Below are 14,370 nucleotides of genomic sequence, written 5' to 3'. Positions count from 1 at the left end.
CACTTGCTTTTGAAAAATCAATTATGGGTTTCCATCCTTGGCTTTCCCCCTCCTCTGTTTTATTTTCATTACCTGGTTCCACTCCACCATCATCAATCCTTCAGTCACTTTGACTTCAGCTTGATGGCACCTGGTTAGTTCAACCTCTCTTTTGCAGCACTGTCTGCAGTCATTTTTGCAGGGTCTTTGGCTCAGTCCATCAGCATTACCATGGGATTTTCCTTCTCTATATTCGATATTATAATTATACTGGTCTATTTTCCCGATCCAACGTGCTATTTGTCCCTCTGGGTTCTTTAATGATCTTAACCAGCGTAATGCAGCATGGTCTGTCCTGATGGTAAACCTAGCTCCATGGAGGTAAGGATGGAAATATGTCAGATTCTTTACTATAGCGAGGAGTTCCCTCTATGTTACACAGTAGTTCCTCTCTGGTCTACTTAAAACCCTACTGAAGTAGGCCACCACATGTTCGTTTTCACCCACTTTCTGAGACAACACTTCTCCAATTCCAACATTACTAGCATCAAATCCAGTATGCACGGAAGCTTTGAAAGTGGAGCTGAGGCCAATTTTTCTTTCAATGTCTTGAAAGCATGATGGCAAGAAACTGACCATTCAAACTTCTGGCCTTTTTTTTTAAATCATGTAGTGGAGCAGATATAGTTGGAAAGTCCTTCACAAACTTGGGATGGAGTTTAAGGTTTGCTGCTTTTGAATGCTTGAATACTTCCTCTAGCCAGGACATTTCCTCATCAAAAGTTGTTACAAATACAATGACATCATCCAGGTACACTAGAGCTATCCTCCATTGTAGGCTTTCCATCAGCCTCTCAAATGTTGCTGGAGCATTGCTAAGCCCGAATGGCATCACACAGTATTGTCAGAGACCTTGATCATAACTAAATGCAGTCTTAGGTTTATCTGCTTCAGCCATTTTCACTTGATGGAAACCTGACTTTAAGTCTAGAGTTGAAAACCACCTGGCTCCACTTAGGACATCAAGAGTATCATCAATTCTTGGCAGTAGGTATGAGTCTTTTTGGTTATACTGTTAAGAGCCCTGAAGTCCACACAGCAACGTTGGGTCCCATCCTTCTTCTGGACTAACACAATGGGAGCTGACCAAGGACTATCTGATTTCTCGACTATCCCTTCCTTAATTAGGCTATCCATGACCTCCATCTCTTGCCGTTTTGCCGGGGCTACTCTTCTTGGATGGATCTTTATTGGACAGTGATTGCCTGTGTTTATTCTGTGCTCCACGATGTCAGTGCAGCCAAGGTCATGATCTCCTTTCGAAAAGACGTCTGCATAATTCACCAAGAGTTCCCTAACTTGGAGAGCCTGTGATGATGACAAATGGACTGTGCTCTTCTTATAGAGGTCAGTTAAATGTTCTGGGAGTGTATGTCCTTTCTTTATGATTGTATTTCTTGCTTTAATATTGACTGGGCTCGACCTGGCTCACACCCAACAATGCCCCTTTCTTAAGTGTCTGCTCACATTTAGAGAAGTTGGCCACTGTTATAGGTACTACTTGATGGCCTGCCACATGTGACCTTCCAACCTTCAAATCCGCTGACCTGGATGGGTCTTCCACTGCTTCCACAAGCATTGGGCCTCTTTGGGGATGTTCTTTTATCCTACCCCAAATTATCTTCTCTGATATAGGGGTATTGTAGTTGACTTAAGTGCTGTGACATGCAAATCAACAGATGTAGCAGCACTTACTGGAATTTGGGCTTTGTTATTTCCAGTCATCATTTTATAGAAGTTAACTACACCCTTTCTCGGTAGTAAATAGTCCAATCCTAATATGCATTGATCTTCAATGTCAGCCAAGTATACTTTGTGTCTGTCCTTCATGCCCATGAGCTCAATAGTTACCCACACTGGTCCCCATAACTTTGCATAATGTCCTATCACACCACAGAGCTTCTGTACTGCTTCTGGTATTCCTTTGTGATCCAGCACCTTGATACACACATGGGTTTGTTGAGATGCAGAATGTATAACAAAGTTGCACTTTTGGCCATCCAGCTTTCCTCACGTAGACACTATGTGTGCTTGCCATTTTACACTTAGCTGTTGGGACTTTCACGATGGGGGCTGGTGGGCATCCCTCAGCACCAATCACTACTGGTTTCCTGAAGCTGATTTATTGGTAGTATTCTTCTTACACTTGCTCTTCATATGTCCGTGCTTTCCACAGTTCCAACAGCCTTTCTGGGTAGCACCCTTTACTGCTGTATCGTCTCCCCTGTGTTGAAGTTTCCAGCAATGAGCTCTCTTGTGCCCAGGTTTGTTACAGTGCCAGCAAAGTTCCTCAAACGTCTCTGAAAGATGCCCTTTTCTGGCCTTGAATCCTGATGACTGTACCAACCTTGGTACATCTGTGCTGGACTTAACGTAGGATTCGAATTCAAGAGCTCTGGTCATATCATCTTGTATAGTAGAGGGGGTGCTTGCTTCACTTGTATCTTCAGTTGTGGATGGTCCAAGACGTCTATAAACTGATCCCTCAGCAACAACATGAGGACATCGGATGGCACAGTTAGGTAGGCCTTGTGTGCCATACTTTCCAAGCCCTATGCCAGCTCTTGCAGGCTCTCCCCTTTAGCACAGACTCTCGTCCTAAACCTAGCCCTCTAGACTTCGGATTGAGTTTGAGTTCCATACCTGAGCTCTATAGCAGCTACCAGTGCTCTATAGTTGTGCCTGTCGTCTGCTGACAACTGTCCATCTATTTCCAGTGGTTGTCCCTTCAGGCTTGTTGCCAGATATACTGTTTTCTGATCCTCTGTCCATCCATTCATCTCTGCCAGGAGCTCAAATTGTGTACTATATGCTTCCCACGGTGCATTCCCATCGAATTCCTGTGGCTTACTTCGTACTAAATCAACCCTATTGCTGACAGTCGTGTCTGGGATGTGACTTCTAACAGGACTGAAAATGTCTGCATTAGGGTTTAGCTGCAGGGTCTGGAAGGGGCTTGCCGATGTCTGGGGCTGATTAATATAAAATTCCTGTATAAAAGACAATAAATCATCCTTTATTGTATTTAATTTGCTTTGACATTTACTAATGTTTTACATTTGTACTTCTTGCCACTGTTGTTGACTTTCCTGTAACTGTTGGAGACTTTCTTCTGGTTTCCTTTCTTGTCCCAGTTGCCACTGCTGTAATCTCTCCTCTTGTTTCTTTTCTTTTTCATCCAACAACTGCTGTAATCTCTCTTCTTGTTTCTTTTCTTTTATTTTTCCTCCAGCAACTTCTGTGATCTCTCTTTTTGTTTATTTTGCTGTTCGAGCTGCCACTGTTGGAGGTTTTCTTGCAACTGCTGCTGTCTCTCTTCTTGTTTCTTTTCTCGTTCTTCCTGTTTTATTTGCTGTTCTTGTATTGCTGCCATCAAATCAACTAAGAGTTGCCACCTCTTTTTCCATTTTTTTCTTTTCTTTCCCATCCCACTCTCTGACACCAATTTGTTACATCTCTGTTTATTTGTTAATTTTCCATAGAAATTCTTTTCGAGAAACGTCAGTGATACAAGTCCTTTCTTAAATAAAACTGATGTTACCAGCATCACGTGAATTCCGCTGTCGTAACAGAACAAATAAATACTAACTGTTGGCTTCATCAACTCTCACTGTAATTTTAGAGTATTATACTGCATATATAAATAGTGTTTCATCTCTCATTGCCAGCCCAAATGATGAGTTATGGTTACTGAATGAAAAGCCTGTTGAGCAGAAACTTGTGAATAGCAAATGCTATTCATTACAACTCTGATTTCTAGCTGTAGTAGGCAAATTAAGAGGAATGTGAAAATAAAAACATTTACAGGTAACTTGTTTTTATAATTCTCACATTTTTTAATGTTTGTTAAACAATGTAGCACAAATATAGCCATGCAAAGGTAAGACTGTACACAGTCCTCCCTCAAAATATCTTGCGACCAATGAAAACCCACTAATCAGCTCTGACAGAGTTACTTTGGAAGAACATGGCACTTGAGATAAGTTACTACAACACATATTGGTGTGAGCCCTGGACTAGATCTGGCCCCTAATTTTGGAGAGAATACCCAATGATTAGTTCCTTCAGTTGTGGTGGTTAGTTTGATGTATAAGGCTGAGCACAATATGATATGTGCATGTAAAATTATATAGATGTGAGTTAGAGTTTTTTATTTGATAAAAAAAGTTGCTAGAACTTAACTTGATTTCACAGTGTGTCAGTCATTATCCATTCAGACTTATTCCCACTTCTTTTAGTCTGTGGGCATTGCTGGTGTGATATATCTGTCATCAACACTTCACGTAATTTTTTTTCCATTCCATATATGTTCTACTTTATTTGGATCAATCTTTCCTACTCTAACTTTCATCAGCTGATGAGGAACATCCTTTTTTCTCACCAATTTAATTTCTATCCATTTCCCACTTTATTTCCGGTCTCATCCGGATAGAATTTTATGTCTAGTACATGCTCTTCCTCTTACATGGCCAGTACAGCCTCCTTTGGTGGCTCCCATTCCCACTTTCCCTGGCACTGTTCATCTGTATGTGACCGAAGTTGGGTTCATCAACTGATTTGTTTGGTCTATTCCTCCCCGTCTCTTCCTTCCCTAATTCTCTTCCAGGTGTTGTTGCATCTGACCAAGCACCTTATTTTTTCCTTGTGTGTCATCTCCTTCATCCACTGAAGGAAATTCTTAAGTCAGGCAGGTAGACTACACCTCATATGTTAATTTCCCACTATCTTCATTGGGTAGCTGTTTTTTCCTTGTTAGGGTACCACCTCCAGCCTGTCGTCATCTTTCAAACTTCAGTGCAGCTGTGGCTGGATAAGTTACCTTTAGTATTGTTTTTTTCTCCTGTGGCATGTCCCATTTAGGATTATGATCCCACTTAGTAGCTAGCTTTGCCTGTCCAGGTATACTTTCTATCTCTCATATCTGTGCTATATGGCCAAGATGTATAATCATGGCCAATGACACACTGTTGAGATGAGGTGTTCTACAAGATAAGAATAATCTACCTCTGTGCTGTGGGTCCCAGAGATTGATGTTGCACACAGCTTCTATGCAGTTCTATCCAGTGTGTGCAGTTATATCATAGGTGATCCACTTCTGTGCAGTGGGACCCGAAGGTTGCTATTGCACTCCAGCCTTTGTGTAGTCCCATCCAGAGAATGATGTTGTTTTGGAGTATATCCATCACATTGCAGTCCACCCCTTCAATTAGGATCTCTCATCTTACCCTATTCAGAGGGTAATATTCATTGGAGCAATGGTTCTCCCTCTCGTGCTCCACCTCAGGGAGCTTTCACTGTCTGAGGCTGATGTTGCACAGTGTGGTGCCAGTCTGATTGAGTTTGAGTTTGGTGTGACCTGCCACATTGACACATTTCTTCCTACTGTCAATCGGATGCCAGGTTCCTGAATGTGTTTGTGGGTTTGCATACATGTGCCCATCTCATAGATCAGTTTGCACAGTATATACTTCTGTTCAACTTACTTTGAAGTGAAGACAGTGTGTACCCTCCTCTTACCATGGGTTGGAGGTTCTATTCTCGATACTGCTTGGTTTTGAACTGGAGTTGACTGGCCATGTATGGTTTGTCTCACTCTAGCCACTCTACACCTTGGAGCATATCAATTTCAGCTTTTTCAACATTCCTGTCTGTAGATGGTTCTTTTACAGATTTGAGATTCTGGTATACTGTAGTTCAGATTCCAACCCACCCAGTTTTTTCTCTATTTTTGGTTTTGTTGCTCCCACTTTCTGCCAATGTATGTGACAACTCTTTCCACAATGGACATAGAGGATACCTGGTACAGAAGTGGTATAGTCTCCCACGTGTGTTCCTCTCCCAATGGGGATCACACTTCAGGGGTGTTTTTCAGATGCTTTTGAATGATACTACTTTCCATCCCTTGCACCAGGTCCTCTGCCTATTCAATGTGGGATTCTAGCTATCCACGTGAGAAGAGGTAATGTGTACCATATTGTTTTCCTATACTGAAAATATATTTTTGATAGGTACTTACTCCACTCACACTTCCCACCCTTCCTCCACATCGAAAACTGGTGCTTCCTTCTCTGCCTAATCTCGAATTGATAGTTTGGTAGAAGCAAACAGAGGGAGTCACATGCACCAGGATGATGTGTCACACTACTATTGGTGGAGGGTTGTCATATGATGATTTACATGTGAAACACAGTTGAATCACATTGACCATGGGGTGCATGGGAGTTCAAGGCTTGTGTCTTGCAATACCATTTTTGCATATAGAGAACAGTATTGAAAGAGAATAGCTTTTCATGTGAAATGAGGTAAGTTCCTGTCAGAAATATATTTTCAATATAGGAACATAATAACTTGATGGTATTTTCAAATATGGAGAATCATTACTGTCCTGAAAAAAACAACAACAACAGGACAAGTTTTTCATGTGCTAACTTGATGATCATGTGTGTTTTATCTTAATTTTTTCAAGTAAAGCATATTTCCACTTTCTTTTACTCAAAAAAGTTTATTCCAAAACATACCTCCTCTGACACTTTAGCTATTCCTACATTGGCTTTGCCTATCTAAGCATTGGTCTAGCATGGTCCAGTCTTTTATACCCCACTTAAATGCCCTTGGCAATATCTTATTTGCAAATCTCTCCACCCACGTCAATGCGCCCTCTATCCTGGTACTGTATATAAGCATCTCACTCACATAATGTAATCAATTTTTCTCGAGAAAGCATTGGTCATGGTTTTCTCTGACAAAGTGATGCACCTCATTCCATTATGGATTGCGATTTTTGCATCGCCTTGTGAATTTCTGTATAATTATAATTTCCTTTAAAAGAAAAGAAAACTAAATAAAATTACACGTGATATTTGCGGGTATGAATTTCCTGAATTCCCGTATTACCGTTGTTAGCACGGTGGCTAATCTGACTTTGCCTATTCCTCCTTTGTTATCTAGCGTCTTTCTACAGTCAAATCCACCTCTGGTGAGGCTGTCCATGTTTTGATCCATTGGAAGATGGAGATATACATTTGGCCCGGGATATTTTCTCCTGAGGCTTCTGAAATTGTGTTTTGTTGATCCTGATTATTCTGGAGAAAATTTTGACTCTGTTTTCTGATGCCTTTCTTTTCTAGGTCAGCTTCTCATAAGTCAAATTTGGGGACTATTTAGTTTTTCCTCCTTCACCTGATATTCTTGGTTCATGCTGGGAGATTTACTGCTTTATTATGTAGCAGGATGGGTATACCTTGTACCCTCATTTGTCTATTTGCATATTTTGGCTTTCCACCTTCTGATGGACTTACATTTTGATTCCACAGAGTAATTTTTTTGTTGGATATGTGGGGTTCCAGGATGGTTCATGTGATCACTTTGAACCAATCATATTTTCTTACCCCTCTCCCTAAAATTGTTGACGGCTTATTAATCAATGGTCTCCACATCACTTTGTGGACGAATTGGGTCTTTTACTGACTTCTGTCTTGGTCAGATTGAGTGCTTCTGTTCCTTCTGTAGAGATACCTTGGTGGAGGGAGTTTTCATACCTGCCGTAGTCTCTAGGTGTTACATGTGGCTTCCCTTTGTTGTCACTTGATGTCGCAGGCATCCCAGAGGCGTTTGTATCACGAATTGACATCACCTGTTTGCTATTTGTTGTTGTTGACCTATAGAGCTTCTTTGATTCTAGCAGCTGAACATATTCAGACATTAGTTTCAGGGCCCCTTCATTCGGGCTGACTGATGTCAATGGCGTCGGTATCTGCCTAGATGTGTGTGAGGGGTCAGTTAGAGTGAGGTTAGAACTATTGCTGGACACCTGGTATTCCTTCACTGTAGATCCATGTGTACTTCAGGTTCTGCTATCGAAGTTTGTCTTTTCATTCAATTCTCCATCTCCATTATTCTCTGAACCTGTTGTATTTCCACCCCCACCTGAACAGTGGAGTGTGGATTTTCGTTTCATGGCTATCAGAGTTACTGGTGACAAGGGTGATAGTGACAGTTGATTCCCTTCTTCCGGGATGTTATTCCTGTTTCTTTGTTGTGCTTGGGACAAGAGGAAATTGGCAGACGATCATCATTCTTTCTTATCTCAACCCATTCTTTGATTATCCCAGGTTCACAATGGTTTCCTTTCTTACCATACGTTGGCATTCTTCACCAGGTCTGTGGATGTCCCAGTTTGAGGTTGCTCAGGTATTTCTCCACGTTCTCATAGTGTTCAGGTCAGACAACTTTTTCAAATACTCTTAGTTATTATAAACATTTGAAGATCTTGGACTCAGTTCTATCCAGCATTCTTCCCAAACAGCCTTTTCAATTACTTCACCAGGATATTAAGGTAGTATTACATGTCATGTCTCGACAACCATTCAAGCCTTTAGCCTCACATATCACCTTTTCCTTGATGGGTATTATTATTATTGCTGCTGGCATGCTGATGTCATAGGTTGGAGTTGTTGGCATGTTTGTAGGACTCTTTATCTCTCCCCTTAGGTTCTGCTATACCCTGATGGGCCCTTCCTTTTCAAGTCTCTGGCAACCAGGGAAGGAGATATACCTCTCTTCACAATTCTTTTGCTATCTATTTCTCACCTCTGCAATCGATTGTATGCTGATTGTTTTGTCCTGTCAGGCCTAGAAGTGTTATGTGGCTTACTCTACCTCCTTTTGCAGTGATAATTTCGACTGTATTTGTTGCGATCCTTTGGATTCCCGAGATTTTCCCCAATTCCTTAGAGGTGGATTTGCAAATATCCATATTGCATATTCTGGACTTCACAGGTGAGGAATCTGTGGAGTTATATCTCGTTCGATTCAGCAAATTTATCCACAGGGGACATTTTATGGGCCAGTATTTGGACTTCCCCCATTTTTTACATGATATGGCAGTTTTCTTCTGAGTTTTCCACTACCCCCATGCCCGTTTTAACAACTTCTGCTAGATTATTAGGAGGAGAGTGTATTTTTATCATCTTGTCTGTTTATTTTCTAGGGTCCTTTACATCTTGCATTCACTGTATCCCTCTCTGTGGCAAGTGTTGCCCAGACAGGTGTGCTTTTATCAATCCAATTACACACTAGCAACCAATTTGACCATTCTTACTACTGGTTGTAACGGGCTCTGTTAGAATGAGGTGTTCCATAAGACCATCAAGGCACTTACCAGATGATATTACCCTATTATCATGAACCGTCACTCCTGGACTATCATGAGTAAAGCTAAAGGGGATTCTGCCTGTCCCTGCTGATCATCAGATTGAATAAATTAGGTTCGGTTTGCTTTTAAAAATTTAGGGAACTTGGTTCACCTATTTTACTGTTTCCAGAGCACTGTTCATCGGGACTTCCCAATTGTATTAGTGGAGCTAGGGAGTCTTTATCACACCCAGTTTCCATTCACTGGGGTGGTGGACAGAAGATTTTCATCCAGAGTGTTAGAGTGTGTTCCTCCACTCTTGGAGAAGAAGGCGAAGTTGGGGGCCCTCCTACCTGGGTTCCTGGGTGTTTTTTCCCAGATGTCAATAGGAGCAGTACCAGCCTCCATGGGAGTCTATTCGTAATACCGGTTCAGATTTGACACTATGCTGTCTGGTTGGGGTGTGCATGGCCATTTATTTTAATCAATGTGAGTTTAGTATAACGTTCATGGAAGGAGGTCCACTATCTCCTTATAATTTCAAATGCAAAGTAGTCCCATTCTAGGTCCTTGGTTGAGCACATAGTTCCACGTCCTCTCCATAATTCCAGGGGCAAGTGGAATGATCCTTGCTCTATTGGTTGGGGAGTGAGGATGAATGTTCATAATTCCAAACTGAATGAGTAATATTCTTTTGGTTGTGTAAGGCATACATGGTTCCGTCATTCTGAGCCTGGGGTATTGCCTTTCGGACTTCTTCAGGTGGAAGAGAAAGCTGGTCCACTTCAGTGTTGCTTCCTTTCTAATCGTAATTCTGGTGGTTCGGAATGCATCACTCTATAGCTACAGATTGGGATCCAATCACAAGCATATCAATATATAACACTGCAGTCCAATTGCCCTAGCAACCAATGTGGGATATAGAGACCAAGACCCCTTAATTCCAACCCAGCTTGCCTTTAATGATTACTCATGTACTATTACACCCTTGATACAGGTATTAAGTTTTAAAAAGTAAAGGGTGAAGAGCATACCTGTTCTGGATGTTGTGTGGTTCCCCCACTTGGGTACCACTCTTATCATGGTACACCCCTGTTCTATGCTGATGCTTTCTGTGTGGATTATGCTTGCACCGGCCCCTCCACCTTCTCAATGTGGGATTCTAGCTAAACTGTCAGTGGAGGTAAGTATGTTTTGGAAGTTAACAGTTTCCTAAACTGCAAATGTATTTCCAATAATGCATACCTCTGCAGACATTCTCCCCACTAAGAGGTGGTGTTATTGACTTGGATGGTGTAAGTCTCGAAAAAGTGATTACATTATCTGAGTGAGGTGCTTATATACAGTACCAGGATAGAGGGCACATTGATGTGTATAGAGAGATTTGCAAATCTGATATTGCCAAGGGCATTTAAGTGGAGTATAAAAGACTGGAGCATGCACGACCAATGCTTAGATAGACAAAGCCAATGTCTAGGAATAGCTAAAGTGTCAGCGGAGGTAAGCATTATTGAAAATGCATTTTCAGTTAAGGAAAATGTTAACTTTTATACACTATTAATATAAAGACAGTTTATTTTAATTCAATCCAAATACAGACTAGTCTTTTCTCAAGACTCTCAACTAGCTTTTAATAACTCTTTTTCAATAAATAAAGTGCTCATATTTTTTATTTTATATCATGTCTTGTTTCTTTCTACCTACAACAAATTATTATGCCTGTCTTTCATCATACTACGTTTGTGAATCTCCTATTATTGCAAAGGTCTAGCAACTTGTGTTGGGTTAATCCTCGGAATATTACAGTCTTATAGCTTCATGCTTTAACTTATATTTCTCTATTTCTGACCCTACAATAACCATTTATAAAATTCGTTTTTTTTTGGTTCTAAAAAAGTTTGTTTCATGATATCTGAGTTCCAGTTTTTCATATCCAAAAATGTGCTAAAGTTCATTATGGTATTATTAGAGAATTTCACAGATATATTGTTATGGTTTCTCAACCATTATTTCTCTTGAAATTTCAAAGAAAATATTGAAAAGATATGAAGAATTTTTTTAACCAACTTCAACTCTAACTACTTGTACATGTCTATGCTGGTTCTATAATGTGGAAATATTCTTTGTGCGAAATTAATACCAACATGTTTATGACAGAACAAAGCATTTTCTTTAGTTCATAAGTTTAGTATAGGAAGACTTCCTTGCAGTGATCATAAATATTTTGAAAGCTTTCCTTGCATTGTGTAAATTATTATTATTTTATTGTAACTTTTGCTGTAAGCCTAATTCTCAACCTATAGAGCTGTATACTTCTCACCCACTTGAAATTTGTATATTCTTTATTATCATTAAAGAAATTTTGAGAATATTGAGCTTGATTTTGGTTTTATTAGAACTTGAGTTAAAAATTATGGTTATTCAAATACATTCTGAGTAACATTAATTTGATTCAGAAACTATTTGTTTTGATCAGAACATTTTTGATTACATAATATTGTCCAATGGAAGCTTCTTTAGCCTTTCAATGCTCTTTCATCAAGTGTACATAATCTCTTCCTAAATTGCTAGTCTATAATTTATAGATGATCTATAATCACCTTTTAATGCAAAATGCAACATAGAATAAAGAATTTATCTGCATATTTTTCTGATAGGATATTACAAAAAAGAAATAAAATGTTGACATAAAAATCATTATTATAAACTAACACTTTGTGTGTGGTAGTCATATTGTTTTAAAGGTTGTATAATTTACAGTTGAATCTGTCAATAAAACACAATTTGAATGTTCTCAGATTGATATATTTTTTAAATTTAAGTAATTTAACTGAGGTTTAACCTTTGTCAAAATTTCGTAGCATTCATGATATGCATGCAGTCATTACCAGAGACAATGATGGTGTGATTAGCATTGAAGGATGCAGTAGTGATTCCCGTATCCTATTGAATGGTGATCCTGTAACTTCAGAAGTTGTACTCTCACACTGTGACAGGTAAAGAGATATTTTTGGTTTCTAAACTATACTCTAGTTATGTGAGCATATATGATGTTTTTTATGTTTTCTATTTTTATAAAAGGGAAAACATCATATGCATAAATTACAGATCATCTTGTTCTTGTACCCTGATTTTCTCTTGCCATACAATTCTTTTTCCATAAGATTTACAATAGCATTGATAAGAGATACTGAAGTCTTATACTTTACTAACTAATGTGCTGTTTCTTTTCAAATATCTCTCTCTCTCTCTATATATATATATATATATATTAGTTTTTAATAAATATTTGCATGAAACTGATGAAGAGCCTAGTTTAAATATGCTGATAACATGTAATTATTTTGCAGCACATTTCATTCGCTAAACATTTTCACACCTTACATTCCTTACCATTGGTTGACATAGCTGGTAAGAGCTGATATATCTTAAATTTGTAGTTTTTATCTAAATTAATTTATCTAATACAAAACTCATTTCTTATAGGTAATACCTATTTTGTTTTCATATATACCTGTACTTAGGATTGTGCATTATGTTTTGTACATTTTACTATTTTGAGTTTGTTTAAGTATTATAAGTTGTTAGATGTCAATACCTAATTCTAATGTACATCTAATTCATAATGATTGTATGTTACTCTTTGAAAGGCTAGATGACATATGAACCTAAATGCTTTTTTCAGGTTAATGTTTGGCACAACACAGTTATATGTATACAACAATCCTGAGCAGGCCAAAAAAAGTAAAGAGACTTATCCAGAAGTTACCTATGAGATGGCTCAAGAGGAGATTGCCAATAAAGCAGGCATTAACATGGATTCTGATGATCACTCTTTAGGTTTGTATCATACTTGATATTTTTACAAGACTGGGAGTTGGTTCACTGGAACTCACCAATCCTTTTATTTTCTGCAAATAATGACTTTTGAAATTGCTGGTTTTCATTGAAGATTTATAGAGATTAAGCATTTTGTCAAAAACGTCATACATAAAGTTGTGAATCCAATTCTTTGGCAGATTATAGGCTCAGCCTTAAATTTTTTATGTTTTACATGTTCTGTATACATAATCATGATCCAATTTCTTCCTTCACATGTCCCTCCAGTGGCTCAGCAGTAAGTCTGAAGGCTTATAATGCTAAAAACTGGGTTTCAATACTTGTGGTGGGCACAGCATAGATAGCTCATTGTGTAGATTTGTGCTTAAAAAACAACCCTTCACATATAAATTTTAGTAGAATTAGCTGCTATTATCATTAATAAGTAATTATTTAATTCCTTTTATGCTTAAACATTATGCTTAAAAAACAACAACAAGAATCTTACATTTTCAACATCCATAACTATGTTTAGCTATTAACCTGTCACATTTGTTTTAGTTTTAACTTGACAAAAAGCTAAACACTATGACATTATGTGATTTTGACTTGGAATGATATCTGACAAAAGAAAAGTTTAGTAATCTTAGAAACATAAGTTCTGTTTGGATTTTAAATAAAGAAAACGAATGATTTTTTATTGAAATTTAATCATCAATATAGTTTCCATGATTATCTATGACTTCTTTCCATCTACTTACAAGCTTTTTAATCCCACTACTAAAAAACTCTTTTGGTTTCGAAGAGAAGAACTCTGAAATGTCAGTTTCGACCTCCTTATGGCTTGTGTGAGTTAATCCATCCAAATGATTCTGTAAACTACGGAACAAATGATAGTCTGAAGGAGCAAGGTTGGGAGAATAAGGTGGATGAGGACTTTTCTCCCAACCAAGTTCTTCAATCTTCTAGGACGTGATTTTTGCAGTGTGGGGTCGTGCATTGTCTTGATGAAACACCACTCCTCTTCGATTCACTAAAACAGGTCTTTTTTCTTTAAAGTCGCGTTCAAACGCTCTTATTGCTGACAATAGACTTGAGCATTAATTTTCGCATTAGTTGGAAGCAACTCAAAGTGAATAATTCCTTTGCAATCCCACCAGATAGAGAGAAGAACCTTCCTCGCATGAAGTTCCATTTTCGGTTGTGGTTGGGCCTTTTCCCCATTACTGATTTTTGCAGTGTGGGGTCGTGCATTGTCCTGATGAAACACCACTCTACTTCGATTCACTAAAACAGGTCTTTTTTTCTTTAAAGTCATGTTCAAACGCTCTTATTGCTGACAATAGACTTGAGCATTGATTGTTGCATTAGTTGGAAGC

At 38.7% G+C, this 14,370-nt stretch overlaps 1 protein-coding gene across 1 annotated transcript in view; it reads left to right on the top strand.

Moving 5' to 3' along the window:
- LOC106462288 (kinesin-like protein KIF28P) overlaps nt 1–14,370 on the top strand; it is a 138,968-nt gene that overhangs the window by 74,860 nt on the left and 49,738 nt on the right. Inside the window, exons 15-16 of the mRNA XM_022389491.1 lie at nt 12,034–12,168; nt 12,858–13,012. Of these exons, the coding sequence (XP_022245199.1) occupies nt 12,034–12,168; nt 12,858–13,012 (290 nt within the window). The remainder of the gene's footprint in view (nt 1–12,033; nt 12,169–12,857; nt 13,013–14,370) is intronic.

The sequence above is a fragment of the Limulus polyphemus genome, unplaced genomic scaffold, assembly GCF_000517525.1.
Source record: "Limulus polyphemus unplaced genomic scaffold, Limulus_polyphemus-2.1.2 Scaffold1134, whole genome shotgun sequence".
Taxonomy (NCBI): Eukaryota; Metazoa; Arthropoda; class Merostomata; order Xiphosura; family Limulidae; genus Limulus; species Limulus polyphemus.
The sequence above is the reverse complement of the archived record's forward strand: the minus strand, read 5'-3'. Positions and strand labels throughout refer to the sequence as shown.